Here is a 15,313-nt window from a genome sequence, read left to right on the forward strand (position 1 = left end):
CCAGGCTAATCCTGCCTTAAATAGCCCCAGGAAGGGATCTAGGGCAGCGCAGTTAACACCGTGGGAGCGCTCTGAGCTGGCGCACTGTCCAACACACTCCTGGACGTGCCACACACACAGAAGGAGCAGGGAGAGGACTTTTCAGAACGTATCTAGAGTGGATCCTGGGACTATAGCTGAAAACTCTGTGGTCCAGGATGAACTTTGCCGCCCAGTTCATCTACGCCAACTACGTCGGTGATGGATCGCCCAGCAGAGTGGGATTCAACGACAGTGAGAATGACCCCTTCTGGCAGAGGTGGGACACTACAGATTCATCCCCCACCCAGTGTATCCTACTACCCCCCCAACACCCAGAGGAACCCCCAAAGCCTCCAGATGTAGTGACTCCTGTAGTGATTCCTGCTGTGGCTCCTGTAGCACCTCCTATGGCACCTCGTTCCCCTTCATTCTTCCCCTGCACCTCCTCTTCTCTCTACCCAAGGTCAACCAAGCCCGCCAGTCACAACCTTAATCCTCCACCATCTTCCTCCTCCTTCTCCTCGTGCAAAGAAATCTACCAAGTCCTCTACAGCCATCAGCAAACCACTGCCTCATCATCCAGCATCTCCTGTCCCCAAATCTAAAGCCTCTAAAGCCGTCTCTGATCCCCATCCTCCTCCACCTGAACCAGCCCCTCCACCCCATCGAGCCTCCCCTGCTCCTTCTCTCCCCAGGTCCACAGTAGCTGGTACCACAATGGAAACTTAAAGTGAAGTTCAATTCTACCAGCTGGTTTGAATTATACCATGCGGTCTATCCATTTCAGCAGTGAATATTGTGAGCAAAATGTAGGAGCCTGTTGAGGGATACAAAATAGTCTACTACTTAATGGTTAATGTCAGAGTCTCTCCTCAACATTATAAAGTAAATCATAGTGTCAATGTTCTATGACTGCATGCATTAGGTGTTAACAGTTATTCCCAGAGTTGGTCAAGTTGGCTGGATGTCCTTTGGGTGGTCAGAGTGGTCCTCTGTAGCTCAATTGGTAGAGCATGGCGCTTGTAACGCCAGGATAGTGGGTTCGATCCCCGGGACCACCCATACGTAAAAATGTATGCACACATGACTGTAAGTCGCTTTGGATAAAAGTGTCTGCTAAATGGCATATTATTATTATTATTATTATTATTGATACACACAGGAAAATGTTGAGTGTGAAAAACCCAGCAGCATTGCAGTTCTTGACACAAACCGGCGTGCCTGGCACCTACTACCATACCCCGTTCAAAGGCATTTAAATATTTTGTCTTGCCCATTCACCCTCTGAATGGCACACATACACAATCCATGTCTCAATTGTCTCAAGGCTTAAAAATAATTTTTTAACCTGTCTCCTCCCCTTCATCTACACTGATTGAAGTGGATTTAACAAGTGACATCAATAAGGCATCATAGCTTTCACCTGGATTCACCTAGTCAGTCTGTCATGGAAAGAGCAGGTGTTCTTGATGTTTTATATACTCTGTGTATAGTAGATAATATCCTGTAGCTATGTATCATAACCACAAAAACATGGTTAGATTGGTTCTCTTTGGGGTTTTAGGCTGGGTTTCTGTATAAGCACTTGGTGACATCTGCTGATGTAAAAAGGGCTTCATTAATAAATGTGATGATTGAAATATATGATCAATCTCATTAACTATTATCAGAATGATTCGGCAATGTTTTGACATGAAGAAAAAGTAATTACATGTACATGATTGTATTACTATTATATTGAGTATTGGTATTAATAACAATCCAACTAAAACAACAATAAGCATCTATCTGATTCTACATTACTCATCACATGCTATATTTGGTAACACTTTACATGACACCCAGTGTTATAACACGTTATGACACGGTCATAACCATGCCAAAATATGTCATAACAGCTGACATAACGTGTCATAATCTGTTATAATATGGTCATAACACTGTCATGACACATATATTTAGACCTGTTGTGACATATATTGCATTATTTTATGGCTTGTTATGATACCTACATAAGAGTTAAAAAACCAACAAAACCTATCACACAAGGCAAAACATTCCATTACACCATAGCCTACATGTCAACATAAGAAGGAAAGAAATTCCACAAATTAACTTACCAAGGCACACCTGTTAATTGAAATGCATTCCAGGTGACTACCTCATGAAGCTGGTTGAGAGAATGCCAAGAGTGTGCAAAGCTGTCATCAAGGCAAAGGGTGGCTACTTTGAAGAATCTAAAATCTAAAATATATTTTGTTTAACACTTTTTTGGTTACTACATGATGCCATATGTGTTATTTCATAGTTTGATGTCTTCACTATTATTCTACAGTTTAGAAAATAGTAAAAATAAAGGAAAACCCTTGAATGATTAGGTGTGTCCAAACTTTTGACTGGTACTGTACAGTATATATATCTTTTTTTTTTATTGACAATATTAAATTAACATTGTAATTGTGCACACGTTAATGTCAGACATGCACCTACCCTAATGCTCTGTTGATGATGACTGGGATGAATGCAGGAGCAGATTTCAGGAGCAGGACAAGACACCGTCTTTGACATAAGGACATGTACGTGATAGGCCTATCTGGCTTATATGATTATGATGGTCATAATGCTTCTTGACAGTGTCATAAAGTGTATTTTCTTAGTCCAAGTAAAGTGACACAGGATGGTCCTAATGCTTCTTGACAGTGTCATAAAGTGTATTTTCTTAGTCCAAGTAAAGTGACTTAGGGTGGTCATAATGCTTCATGACAGTGTCATAAAGTGTATTTTCTACAAGTTATTTAAAATAGGATGAAAAAAAACATGACTGTAAAGAATTAATTACAACAACAACCTAGGATTTAAGAAACACACTTTCAAACGAAAGGAAACTTATTGGCAGGGAAAAAATGAATTTGAATAAATGTGAGTTTTGACACTCTTATGTAGGTGTTATAACCAGCCATAAAAGAACACAATATATGTCACAACAGGTGTAAATATATGGGTCATGACAGTGCTATGACCATGTTATGACAATTTATATCAGCTGTAATGACATATTATGACTGGGTGTCAAGTAAAGTGTTACCCTATGGGTAATTATTGCATGTACTTAAGACTGAGTTGAAAGACAATTTAATAGTTATAAATAATGTGAAGACATCCTTTAATCAGAGATTAAATAAATCAAGCAGAAGTGAAACTCTTGAGAACAAGAAAGGTGAATCAATTCCTTCCAACCATTCCCTAACCTTAGAGCCATGTGTTTGTGTGTGTGTGTTTGTGAGCGGGCGTGCGTGTGTGCTTGAATGTGTGTGTGGTTAATAGGTCAAAACTCTGGTAGTCATAAGGGACAGCCAGGTGTACCTGGACATGGAAAGATCTGTGTGGATTATCTTATATTGTACAGAGAACAAGGTCACTGCCATCACTCCCAGACAATGTAAAGCAGTGGCTTATTCCCACGTGTTCACACACACGTACAAACCTTATTCCCAAAAACTCCCACCCAGTCTATCAGAAGGCAAGGTGAACCGATTACCATATTATTTCCAATTAAATTATTTCAGAAACAGAAGTGATAAGGGTTAGGGGTCAATTTTGAATTTAGCAATTCTCTCCTCCTGCTCACTCTCGTCACTCTACACTATTAGAAAATAAGGTGCTATCTAGAACCTGAAAGGGTTCTTCGGCTGACCCCATAGGAGAATCCTTTGAAGAACCCTTTTTGGTTCCAGGTAGAACACTTTTGGTTTCCATGTAGAACCTTTTCCACAGAGGGTTCTCGATGGAACCAAAAAGGGTCCTACCTGGAACCAAAAAGGGTTCTCCTATGGGGACAGCCGAAGAACCCTTTTGGAACCCTTTTTTCTGAGAGAGTGTAGCCCATTGCTGAGACTGTTGACCTGAAATGCATGTGTATAATGGTAAGAGCTGTATCCAACACTACAGAAACCCAACCACTACTCTTCAATTCCAAGCCCTGTTTCTCTCCCTCTCTCCGCCAGCGAGGATCAGCGTCTTGGGCCAACTAAACAGGGCTGCTCCACCTCCTCCAAGAGTACCTGCAACAAGGACGCCCCCGTCTGTAATGGGGTTGAAGGCTGGAGGCCCACCCTCATCCACCCGGAGCGCCTGAAGGACTTTGGTATTGAGGAGGAGGAGTGCCTCAATGGGGAAGTCAAGACCTTCGAGACCAAGGTGGTGGGCGCCCCTGAGATCCAGCTAATGGACCCACCCAAGACTAACAAGAAGAGAGGCAGCGAGCGCAAAGCAGTCGCACCACCCAAGCCTGAGTACCTTAGCTTCGAGGACATCAGTGCTGCAGCCATCAAAATCCAGTCAGGGATGCAGAAGACCCCCTGCACGGTATGCCAGCTCCAGTTCAGAGCCTTCTGTACACCCTTGGAAAAAATGTACTACCTAGAACCATGAAGGGTTCTTTGGATGTCCCTGACCTGTAGGAGTCTAGGAGAACCATTTTGTATCCAGGGAAAACCTTTTCACCAAAGGGTTCTTAAAGGGTTATTTTGTGGAGGGACGGTTGAAGAACCTTTTTATTCTAGGTAGTAGTTTATTTTCTAAAAGTAAACACTTTAAATTATGGCCCTTGCTTCATGCAGAAGCTTAATCGCATTCTGCTTGTTTGTGTTCCCAGTACTCCAGACTGTCCAAACAGTATGGCATGGAGATCTTCCTAAAGAAGGAGCACCTCCACTACACAGGCTCAGTGAAGGAGAGAGGCGTTCTGTACCTACTCACCTCCCTCAACCAGGTATGAATCCCAATGCATTTCCCAATGCATCCCAGCTGGTGAACAGCTCATTTATTAAAACAAGTACCCAACAAGCTAACAAGTAGCTAACACGTAGGGCTGCAAAATTCCTGGAAGTTTCAATAAATTCCCTGTTTTTCCCGAAATCCCAGTTGGAGGAGTCCCGGAATCAGGAGGGAAAAAGCAGGAAATCTGGAATCTTCCAACCAGGAATTCTGGAAAACCAGGGAATTTATTGAAGGTTCCAGGAATATTGCAACTGTCACACCCTGGCTATGGGACTCTAGTTGTTGAGCCAGGGTGTGTTTGTTCTATGTGGTGTGTTTCTATGTTGGGGGTTCTGGTTTGTTGTTTTCTATGTTTGCCTTAGTGACTCCCAATCAGAGGCAACGAGTGTCAGCTGTTCGTTGGTTGTCTCTGATTGGGAGCCATATTTAAACTGTCTGTTTTTCATTCGGGTTTGTGGGATTTTGTTCCGTTAAGGTTTGTGTTGTGTATAACTTCAGGACGTCACGCATCGTTGTTTATTGTGTTTGTGTCGTGTTCAGTACAAATAAAGTATGTACGCTTATTACGCTGCGCCTTGGTCCGCTTCCTGTAACGATCGTGACAGAAAATCCCACCAAGATGTGACCAAGCAGCGTGTCCAGGAGCCATCGCCAGGGAGATCCCTAACAGATCTCCTTCGCCTCCTCGACTGGGTCAAGCCGAGTGAGGAGGAGAAGGGCTTGACCTTGTGGCAGAAGGGCGAAAGGCTGGCGAGGGACATGGAGACCTGGTCCACGGGTAGGGGAGACGCCCAGAAATTTTTTTGGGGGGGGCTAACGCCGTGGACGACGGGCCAGCAGGAGACCGCGGCAGAGCGGCCCAGCGGATTGGCAGAGGAGGACGCCAGGTTACGGGAGTCACTGGTCACCAGGGGGAAGGAGGTTGTAGAGGCACGGCGAGAGGTACTGGCGTGTGTTGCCAGTCCGGTCCGGCCTGTTCCTGATCCCCCACGTAGGGGCCAGTGGTGTGTGTTCCCAGTACGGTCCGGCCTGTTCCTGCCACTCGCACCAAGTCAGTGGTGCGCGTCGTCAGCCCGGTCCGGCCCATTCCTGCTCCCCGCACCAAGTCAGTGGTGCGCGTCGTCAGCCCGGTCCGGCCCATTCCTGCTCCCCGCACCAAGTCAGTGGTGCGTTTCGTCAGCCCGGCTCGGCCCGTTCCTGCTCTCCGCACCAAGTCAGGGGTGCGCTCGACAGCCCGGCTCGGCCCGCTCCTGCTCCCCCACACCAAGCCAGTGGTGTGCGTCGTCAGTCCGGCACGGCCCGTGCCTGTTCCACCGGTGGCTGGTCCGGCACCGGTCAGAGGCTTCACGTCGGAGCTAGAGCAATCCGCTCCACCAGTGTTCAGTCCAGCTCCGGCCAGCAGGGCCAGACCGGACCAGGGGTACTTTGGGGGGTTAGAGAAGGAGTGGGGGTCAAGCCCGGAGCCAGAACCACCACCGAGGAGGTATGCCCACCCAGCCCTCCCCTGTTTTGCTCTTTTTGAGGCGCGGTCGCAGTCCGCGCCTTTAGGGGGGGGGTACTGTCACACCCTGGCTATGGGACTTGTTGAGCCAGGGTGTGTTTGTTCTATGTGGTGTGTTTCTATGTTGGGGGTTCTGGTTTGTTGTTTTCTATGTTTGCCTTAGTGACTCCCAATCAGAGGCAACGAGTGTCAGCTGTTCGTTGGTTGTCTCTGATTGGGAGCCATATTTAAACTGTCTGTTTTTCATTCGGGTTTGTGGGATTTTGTTCCGTTAAGGTTTGTGTTGTGTATAACTTCAGGACGTCACGCATCGTTGTTTATTGTTTTTGTGTCGTGTTCAGTACAAATAAAGTATGTACGCTTATTACGCTGCGCCTTGGTCCGCTTCCTGTAACGATCGTGACAGCAACCCTGCTGACAAGTAGCTAACAAGAAGCTAACAAGCTAAACAAATACTAATCACTTTAACAGTTAGCAAATTCCTATCCCCCTCCACAGGAGCAGCAGAAGAAGGGAGTGATCGTGGCTACAGACTGTAGCTTCTCCATGGCCGTGGCCCACCATGCGGTGGAGTTGAGGATCCCAGTGTTTGTCATCATGCCAGCCAGCTGTGCCCAGCCCCACCTCAGAATATACCGAGACTATGGCGCAATGGTCATCTCCTACGGTAGTACCGCCAGGGACTCCCTGAACCATGCCCGCCACCTGGCCAAGGAAAATGGATACCTCTGCCTGGAAGAGTAAGTCACCCTGGAGATTGACTGCTTTGGTGGTTGCCCCACATAGATGGGCGCCAGGCCCATAGCTCTCCTTTGTCTCAAAACATGTACTGTACAGTGGGGACAATGTGACACTGATAAATGGTTATATTGTATCTCTCTTTCTCTCTCTCTATTTTCTCTCTTCCTCTCTCACTTTCTATCTCTCTCAGGGATGATAGTGCTCTGTACTTGGCAGGGCTGGGCACAGTAGGCATGGAGATCTATGAGCAGGTGCCCAAACTAGATGCAGTCATTGTGTCCACTGGTGGGCAGTGTAGTCTACTGGTTAGCACAGCAGCAGCCATCAAACACCTCAACTCACGCATCACTGTCATAGTAAGTGTTTCCTCACTCTCAATATGTGTTTAGTGTACTATTGTCACAGTGAGTAAGTTGTAACCATGCTCTCCAAAATAATATTGGGATTCATATACCATTGTTCTCTTTGACAGGGAGTTGAACCAGAAGGATTCCCACTGCTACTACAGTCCCTCAAAACAGGCAGCCCAGTGACTAGTGAACGTTACAGCATCCCCAACAAGAAGCTTTATGGAGGTACTGTACCCTTGTACACCTGTAGGCTTTCTGAACCCACACCTGCTCCCTGTGATGTGGTCTTTCTTTTTCTTAAATAGATATCAATTGTCATGGCACTACTCACTGAACCTAACGCCTATATCCCGCTCTCTATCCCCAGATATATTTGAGCACTCACTGGGGACACACACCTTCCAGCTGGCTAAGACATTTGTGGACAAAGTCATTACTGTCAGGTACTACATCTCTATGGAAGGGGAGGGTATCTCTCACCACACATTTGCCATAGTTTTCTACATATATGGACATAGACATCCCTCAGTTCCCCAGTGGCCTGAGTGTTTCCAGGACTCTAAATTGGTAGCACTAATGCTCCCAACTTTAAAAGGTTAGAAGCACCAAAGTATTTAGGAGCACCAGAAAAGAGATTAGGCCTATATGAATCCTATCCTGGAGGAGCTATCCAGGATCCCCTTTATTTTTCTTTAGCTCCGGTCATATGAGTTATACATTTTGAACGGTTTGGGCTAGAGTCTAGCAGTTTTATGCATTGCAAAGTTGCAACCATGGTTCTCACAGGTGAGGTGCAAAGGGAAGTGAACACTGCCGCTACCTCGCTCTCCAATCAAGGTGCATGAACTGAGGAGCAAACAGAGTGTTAAAAGCAAATGTGTCTCTGCCTTAGCCTTTAACAGATAGAAAAGAAGGAGGCTTTTGTATATTTCTAAATGGTCTCTTATGGGTTCAGGGACCAATCACAATGGGAATACAACACAAAACGTGATTAGTTGCAATAATCCAACCAATAGCCGGCCATTATTAAACTTCTAATAATAAAGAAGTGCTTAAGAGTAGCTGAATTTCCTCTTCACTCTCACAGGTGAGGTGAAATGATACATTCTATTGACTTTGCTCATTGACTTTGCTCACTGCAATATGATACAAATGTAACAACAGCCGGAGCGCAGCGGGCAAGAAACACAAATGTAACAACTTAGCTTGTTGCGCCTAACGGCACAAATATAATTTTACCATTCAATGTATTATCTGGGTGACTATTTTTCCAGGCCCACTTCCAGCTCGTACAGCTAAATATTTAGGAGCATATGGGAGCAAGATGGTCGCAAATTAGAGCCCAGAGTGCAGTAGAGTGTTTTGATAATAGTCCTTTAGCACTGCTGCTGTTCTCTCTCTCTCTGAGACTCTCTGACCTCTATCTCTTCTCCTCAGAGAGGAGGACTCTCTGGTAGCCATGCTGAGGTTCCAGGAGTTTGAACGCTCCACAGTAGACACAGAGGGAGCCATGGGACTAGCGGCCATCTTGGCTGGGCAACTACCAGAGCTAAAGGGCAAAAGGTGGGTTTACACACTGTCAGGGTGTTTTTACTGTACCAAAACATAGGAGTGAATCCTAAGACTCCCATTGACATACTGTAAATGCATGACTAAATGAAAATTGGACTTAAGTGGAAATTAGAATTCACACCATAGTGTCCAAAATGTAACCTGTTGATATTCCGATGAACTGAGTCTGCATCTATCTCCTTGTCTGCCCGCTGCAGGGTAGCTGTGGTGGTGAGCAGTGCTAACATGGAGTTGGACCTGATCAGACAGTGTGTTGACCGCGCCCTGATTCTGGATGACCGCGTCAACAAGTTTACAGTGCAGCTGGGGGACTTTCCGGGGGACATGGCCAAGCTACTGGACATGCTGGCAAGAGAGGACATCAAGTGAGCTAAACACTAACAGAAGAACAGATAGTTATGACCTATACTGTACATCTGAATATGAATACCCTAGTGTATAAGAGGTTGATTACTCCCTATTTATCTGAAACACACACACACACATCCCACACACATATCAGTGTGTGGTCATACAGACTGACAATAACCCAGTACTGCCAGAGCTTATTAATCAACAAATTCCTGATACCTGTGCTACATATGGATGGAGATGAGTGTGTATAGTTAGATTATGGTGCATATAGTTAGATAACTCTCTCTGTGACAGTAATGCCACTGTGCCCAATCTGGCCCTGTGACCCTGTTCCCCCACATCCGATCACATCAGAATAAGCCACAGTACAGGAGGAGGCTTTACCTGGCAGGATGATCAGTCTGGATATACAAATCCTCTAACAGTGTGAATTTAGTCTGCTCCTCTCTTCCTCCTCATCCACTGTTTCTTTCTCTTGTTCTGTATGTTTACATCTGTTACCTCTCACTAATGCTTCTTTTCATCCTCCATCTCTCAACCTCTACCTTTCTTTCTTACTCTCTCTCACTCTCCCTCAGGTTGTTGGATGTTTGCCACCGGAGATACAGTGACAGAGGCGATCTCTTCAAGGCCCAGGTACGACAGCCTTAGCCTTCTTCCCACCTTCCTCGCCTCTTCCCCCCGAAATCCACTCAACTGCTTCTCAAATGACTGTATATATGAAGCGCTTCTCACACTGCCATTGCCATGGAAACCCTGGCTCGGTTGCCAATGTGTTGGCAGTGCAGGGTGGTGTGAGATAAGTAGTGGATTCCGGGTCCAGTGCTGCTAGACAATGTGTCAATATGTGATTGATTTGGAAGTGGTTTATGACTCAGAATTTCTGATTGAGGCGTTGCCTACTAATGTCAAGCATGATTTAAAGTTCTAGATGTGTGATGTCAACTGACTGTAAAGTTGATAGCTGTAAAATAAGTTATGTACAGGTAAAGGTAGAATATTATGTTACTACAATGTAGCGGATTAAGGATAGTCATAGAATTGAGCCAGACTGGAATCGATTGGGACTTCAGGTGTGTTGAGTGTGTTGGGAGCATGTTGGGTCGCAGGTTGACATAAAGTCCAGTCAACTTTGTTCTAAGGGCAGAAAGAGTCTGATTGGTTTAGGACAGAACAAATACGATTTGTTTCTAAAAGGTCAATGAGTGGAGTAAGAGCCATGTATTAAGAGTTGGGCCAATGCGGTTTCAGCATTATGATGCATTTAGATGACACTTCAACATTCTATGGCAGCCATGTTAGCGCCCCATTACCATTACATGGGGAATATTAAAAAATACTATAAAACTGAATGTCTAGAATGAGCATTATGATGCATTTTCATGACACTACAACATTCTATGGCAGCCATATTAGCTCCCCATAGAGAGAAATAGTAATGGTGTCTTTTTGTAGGCACTAAATCCGCCATGGTTCGTTGGACAAAGCCTATGGGGATATTAATGGCATTTTTGGAGGGTTTTTGGATAAACGCTGAAAATGAGGTCTGTGGCAAACACAGGCTTAGGAGATCTTATACGTTTTGTTCTATGAGATTATCTTCATCAGCTAACGTCACTTGTTGTGAATTTTGAAGCATTTTTACACTGCTGCTACTCGCTGTTTATTATCTATGTATAGTCACTTTACCCCTACCTACATGTACAAATTACCTCGACTAACCTGTGCCCCCGCATATCGACTCGGTACCAGTACCACCTGTATATAGCCTCGTTATTGTTATTTTATTGTGTTACTTTTTATTTTATTTTTTACTTTAGTTTATTTAGTAAATATTTTCTTAATTCTATTTCTTGAACTGCATTGTTATTTAAGGGCTTGTAAGTTAGCATTCCCGGTAAGGTCTACACCTGTTGTATTCGGTGCATGTGACAAATAACATTTGATTTGATTTATGTAATCAAAAAAAGCATGACCTTCATAATTCATAAAGGTCATGTTAACTCACTGATATTATCTCATAGAACTTATAAGATCTCCTAAGCCTGTTACCTCAGACCTTATTTTTGGCATTTATCCCAAATCCCTATTCTTTCCCCATTTATTTTCCCCATAGGAATGGCTGAAATAACCAGAAGTAACTCATTTCCAGTTTTTAGGACTACAAGCTGGCAAGCTCTATCAACATTAGATGGGGAATATTTAAACAATGCCATGTAACCTAATGTCTAGAATTAAAACAATATTCAAAATTCTAAAAGTTGGCCTAACTCTAAATATATGGCTCTGGGTGGAGTTTAACAGACGCACAACTTTTGAAAACATGGCGCAGGTTTGAACTAAGAAACTTGTAGATAAACCTGAGTTACAAGTTGTAACGTTTTGAAATCATTATTGTGCTACAGGAGTCAAATGTGACAATATCTCTACGACGATACAACTGGTCTCCTGACTTGAAGGAAACAAAAAAAATGTAGCAAACTAGCAGCAACATGCTAAGCTAATCAGAGCAAGCTAGCTAGCTAAACATTTAGAAATCTCTTAGCTACTCATGTTGAATTAATAAATAGAGCTAGCTAGGTGTCAAATATACAAGTAAGTCAGCTAGCGTTTGCTTCATTGAAATGTTAAAGCTGCAATATGTAACTTTTTGGGAAATCTGACCAAATTCACATAGAAATATGAGATCTGTCATTCTCATTGAAAGCAAGTCCAAGAAGTGGTAGCTCTGTTCTATGTGCACTATTTCTATGCTTCTTTAAGTTTTGTTTTTGTGTCTTTTACTTTTGGTTTTGTGCACCAGCTTCAAACAGCTGAAAATACTATTTTTGGTAATGGAAAATATATTTCACAGCGGTTTACAATGATTCTCTACATAAACTAAAATTAGGCGAACTAATTGAATTTTTGCAACCAGGAAATGGCGGAGTAATTTCTGCATACTGCATCTTTACATTGAAGAAGCTATATGAACAAAAATGTGGATGGACAGTTATGCTGCCCCAGAGGCAGCAACGTAAAATGCTAAGCTAAACAGAGCTAGTTAGCTAGCAGATAGCTATCTCTTACTAACATTGAGTCATAGAATAGAGTTAGCTAGCTAGGTCTCAAATATACCAGTAAGTCAGCTCCCACTTAAATATTTAGTTGAATAAGCTATCTATATAAATAAAAAAATTGGAATGGACTGTTATGCTTCCCTGGGGGAAGAAATGTAAAATGCTACGCTAAACTGAACTAGCGGGCTTAGCAAATGTTAAATCATAAAAGCTAGAGAAAATGATATGAAGCAAAAATAATTGGTAAGATTAAGCGTAATAAACTAAAAATTGGAATGCACTGTTTAAATGCTGCTCCAGGGGCAGTAATATTAATTTGGGTGAAGATAACCATCGTAATAAACTAAAAATTGGAATGCACTGTTTAAATGCTGCTCCAGGGGCAGTAATATTAATTTGGGTGAAGATAACCCTAGGATATAATTTAGATAAGTCATGGCTGCCCCTAGGGCAGTAAATACTTTTTTTGTATTACTTTTTGCGCTTGAAGTCTGCCCTTAGGGCACTAAAGTGATCTTAGCCCAAACTAACATTACTGCCACTGGGAAAGCATTTAAACAGTGCATTCCAATGGCTTCAACAAGGGCAGTAAATACTATTTTTATTACCTTTAGTGCTTCAAGTCTGCCCTTGGGGCACTAAGTGATCTTGACCCAAACTAACATTACTGCCCCTGGGTAAGCATTTAAACAGTGCATTCAAATGGCTGCCCCGAGGGCAGATCAGACTTTTTAAAATGACTTTTTGTGCTTGAAGTCTGTCCTTATGGCCTCAAGGGATCTTGACCCAAACTAACATTTCTGCCCCAATGGCAGCATAAACAGTCTGTTCCAATTTTGGAGTTTATATCTACCTATTGGCAGATTTGAGACCTAACTTGGTAGCTATTTCTATTTTATAATTCAACATTAGTATGAGATAGCGCTTTGCTCAGCTAAGCTACACTTAGCTTAGCTTAGCATTTTACGTTTCTGCCCCCAGGTAAGCATAACAGTCTATTCCAATTTTTCTGTTTAAATGGCTTATTCAATTAAATATTTTGATCAAGTAAGTGGGAGCTGATTTACTAGTATATTTGAGACCTAGCTAGCTAGCTAGCTAGCTCTATTCTATGACTCAACATTAGTAAGAGATAGCTTTCTGGTAGCCAACTAGCTCTGTTTAGCTTAGAACTTTACTTGGCTGCCCCCGGGGCAGCATAACTGTCCATCCCCATTTTTTAAAGTTTTATACCTTATTCAATAAAGCAAATGTTAGCTGACTTGTATATTTGACAGCTAGCTAGCTAGCTCTATCTTTTTAATCAACATGAGTAGCTAAGAAGTTGCTAAATGCTTAGCTAGCTAGCTTGCTCTGATTAGCTTAGCATGTTGCTGCTAGCTTACTACATTTTACTATTCAGGAGACCAGTTGCATCTTAGAGATATTGTCAGATTTGTCTGACTACTGTAACACAATAAGGATTTCAAAATGTTACAACATTTAACTGAAAGTTTTATTTACAAGATTCTCAGTTCAAACCTCCGCAATGCTTTCGTAAATTGTGCAACTGTTAAAACACTGCCCATTGACCTTTTAGAGACCAATCGGATTTGTTCTGCCCTAAACCAATCAGATTATTTCTGCCCTTAGAACAAAGTTGACTACACTTTATGTCAATCTGCTGTTGGCAGGACAGATGATATAACCACATAGCAATTGTACGTTTTAAACGTGTGTTAGTGGGTCAATGTATAATTAGTTTAGACACTCCAGTGTTTATTTACAGTTGACAGACAGTGTGTGTATGTAGCACTAGCAGCGAGAGATTATTAGGATTAAATCTGTGTTGTGTGCCCACAGGTGGAGTGTGTAGTGGAGACCAGGGATAAAACACAGAGCACTCAGCTCCGCAGGACACTGTCTGAGCGCTACCCCACACTACGCTGGCTGGAGCGGTGATCAACACTTGTCATGGCTCTCAATCTGAACACCCACACACACACGGACAAAGCATGTACACGCATGTACATACACACCCACAATGAAACAGAAACATTGTGAATATATATGCAAACTAACACAAAATACATGCATTGAAATCTTTGCTGCAGAGAGGAGATACAATTAAATACTGGAATATATGGCATTTACTGCATATACTGCTCTGATGAGAAAACAATACTTTCACCCAACACTTCTGTTATTAGGGAGCTCAGGGGGTACTTTTGGGCCAGTTGCACGGACACAGATTAAGCCCAGCTAGTCCTGGACTAAAAATCTATTTCTATGGAGATTCTCCATTGAGCATACTTTTTAGTCCAGAACCAGGCTTAATCTGTGCCTTGGAAACAGGCCCGTTGAGTGTGATAATGATTAACATTAACATTCCAGTGAGTCACGCCAGTGCATTAGCTACTGTCCGACATAGTCTACTCATGGTTAGCCCCTAGTTAGGAGCTAGCGTTTTGATGTGGTTCCTCCTTACAAACCACTACTGTTGCACTGAGAGAAAAAATAACACATTAAGTATACAGTATTTTCAATACAGATTGTTTTTGAATTGTTGTACATATCTATATTTATAACAACAGCGGTAGTGACAATCAAAACTAATATGTTCTGGAAATAAAAGATGATGATAATGATGTATTCAACGATTTGTCTTCGTAATTTTTATATCCAGTTCAGAAGAGATCAGGTAAGGTCAGCCAATAGGATCAACTAAAAATTTAAATGTAAAACTGCACAACGCATGTTATTCATAGGTGTGTTAGAGCATCTGCTTACCATCTACCCATCAATTAATTAGATCGTGGGAACTAAAGAAAGTGGGCCAAAGGTTCCTTGTATAGAATCAGCCCTGATCCTCTTACTCCCACTCCCTGCTGAGAGAGAGGATGAGAGCGAGAGACCTTGAAATGAAAGTTTCCTCATGGTTCAGAAGATGACATCTC

At 43.0% G+C, this 15,313-nt stretch overlaps 1 protein-coding gene across 1 annotated transcript; it reads left to right on the top strand.

Annotated features, from left to right (window-relative positions):
* Positions 1–62: 62 nt before the first annotated feature.
* Positions 63–14,991, top strand: LOC121553221 (serine racemase-like). The gene is made up of 11 exons (XM_041866229.1): positions 63–298; positions 4,026–4,386; positions 4,676–4,792; positions 6,800–7,041; positions 7,233–7,398; positions 7,515–7,617; positions 7,760–7,835; positions 8,830–8,955; positions 9,162–9,329; positions 9,897–9,954; positions 14,220–14,991. Exons 1-11 carry the CDS (start codon positions 198–200, stop codon positions 14,316–14,318), a joined length of 1,617 nt encoding a protein of 538 aa, XP_041722163.1. The 5' UTR covers positions 63–197; the 3' UTR covers positions 14,319–14,991.
* The last annotated feature ends 322 nt before the right edge of the window (positions 14,992–15,313 follow it).

The sequence above is a fragment of the Coregonus clupeaformis genome, chromosome 37 (assembly GCF_020615455.1).
Source record: "Coregonus clupeaformis isolate EN_2021a chromosome 37, ASM2061545v1, whole genome shotgun sequence".
Classification (NCBI taxonomy): domain Eukaryota; kingdom Metazoa; phylum Chordata; class Actinopteri; order Salmoniformes; family Salmonidae; genus Coregonus; species Coregonus clupeaformis.

Coding starts and splice junctions, on each gene's coding strand:
- LOC121553221 (XM_041866229.1), top strand. CDS start 198: ATGAACTTTGCCGCCCAGTTCATCTACGCCAACTACGTCGGTGATGGA. Junction 4,387..4,675: donor TGCAGAAGACCCCCTGCACG/GTATGCCAGCTC, acceptor TTGTGTTCCCAG/TACTCCAGACTGTCCAAACA. Junction 4,793..6,799: donor TACTCACCTCCCTCAACCAG/GTATGAATCCCA, acceptor CCCCCTCCACAG/GAGCAGCAGAAGAAGGGAGT.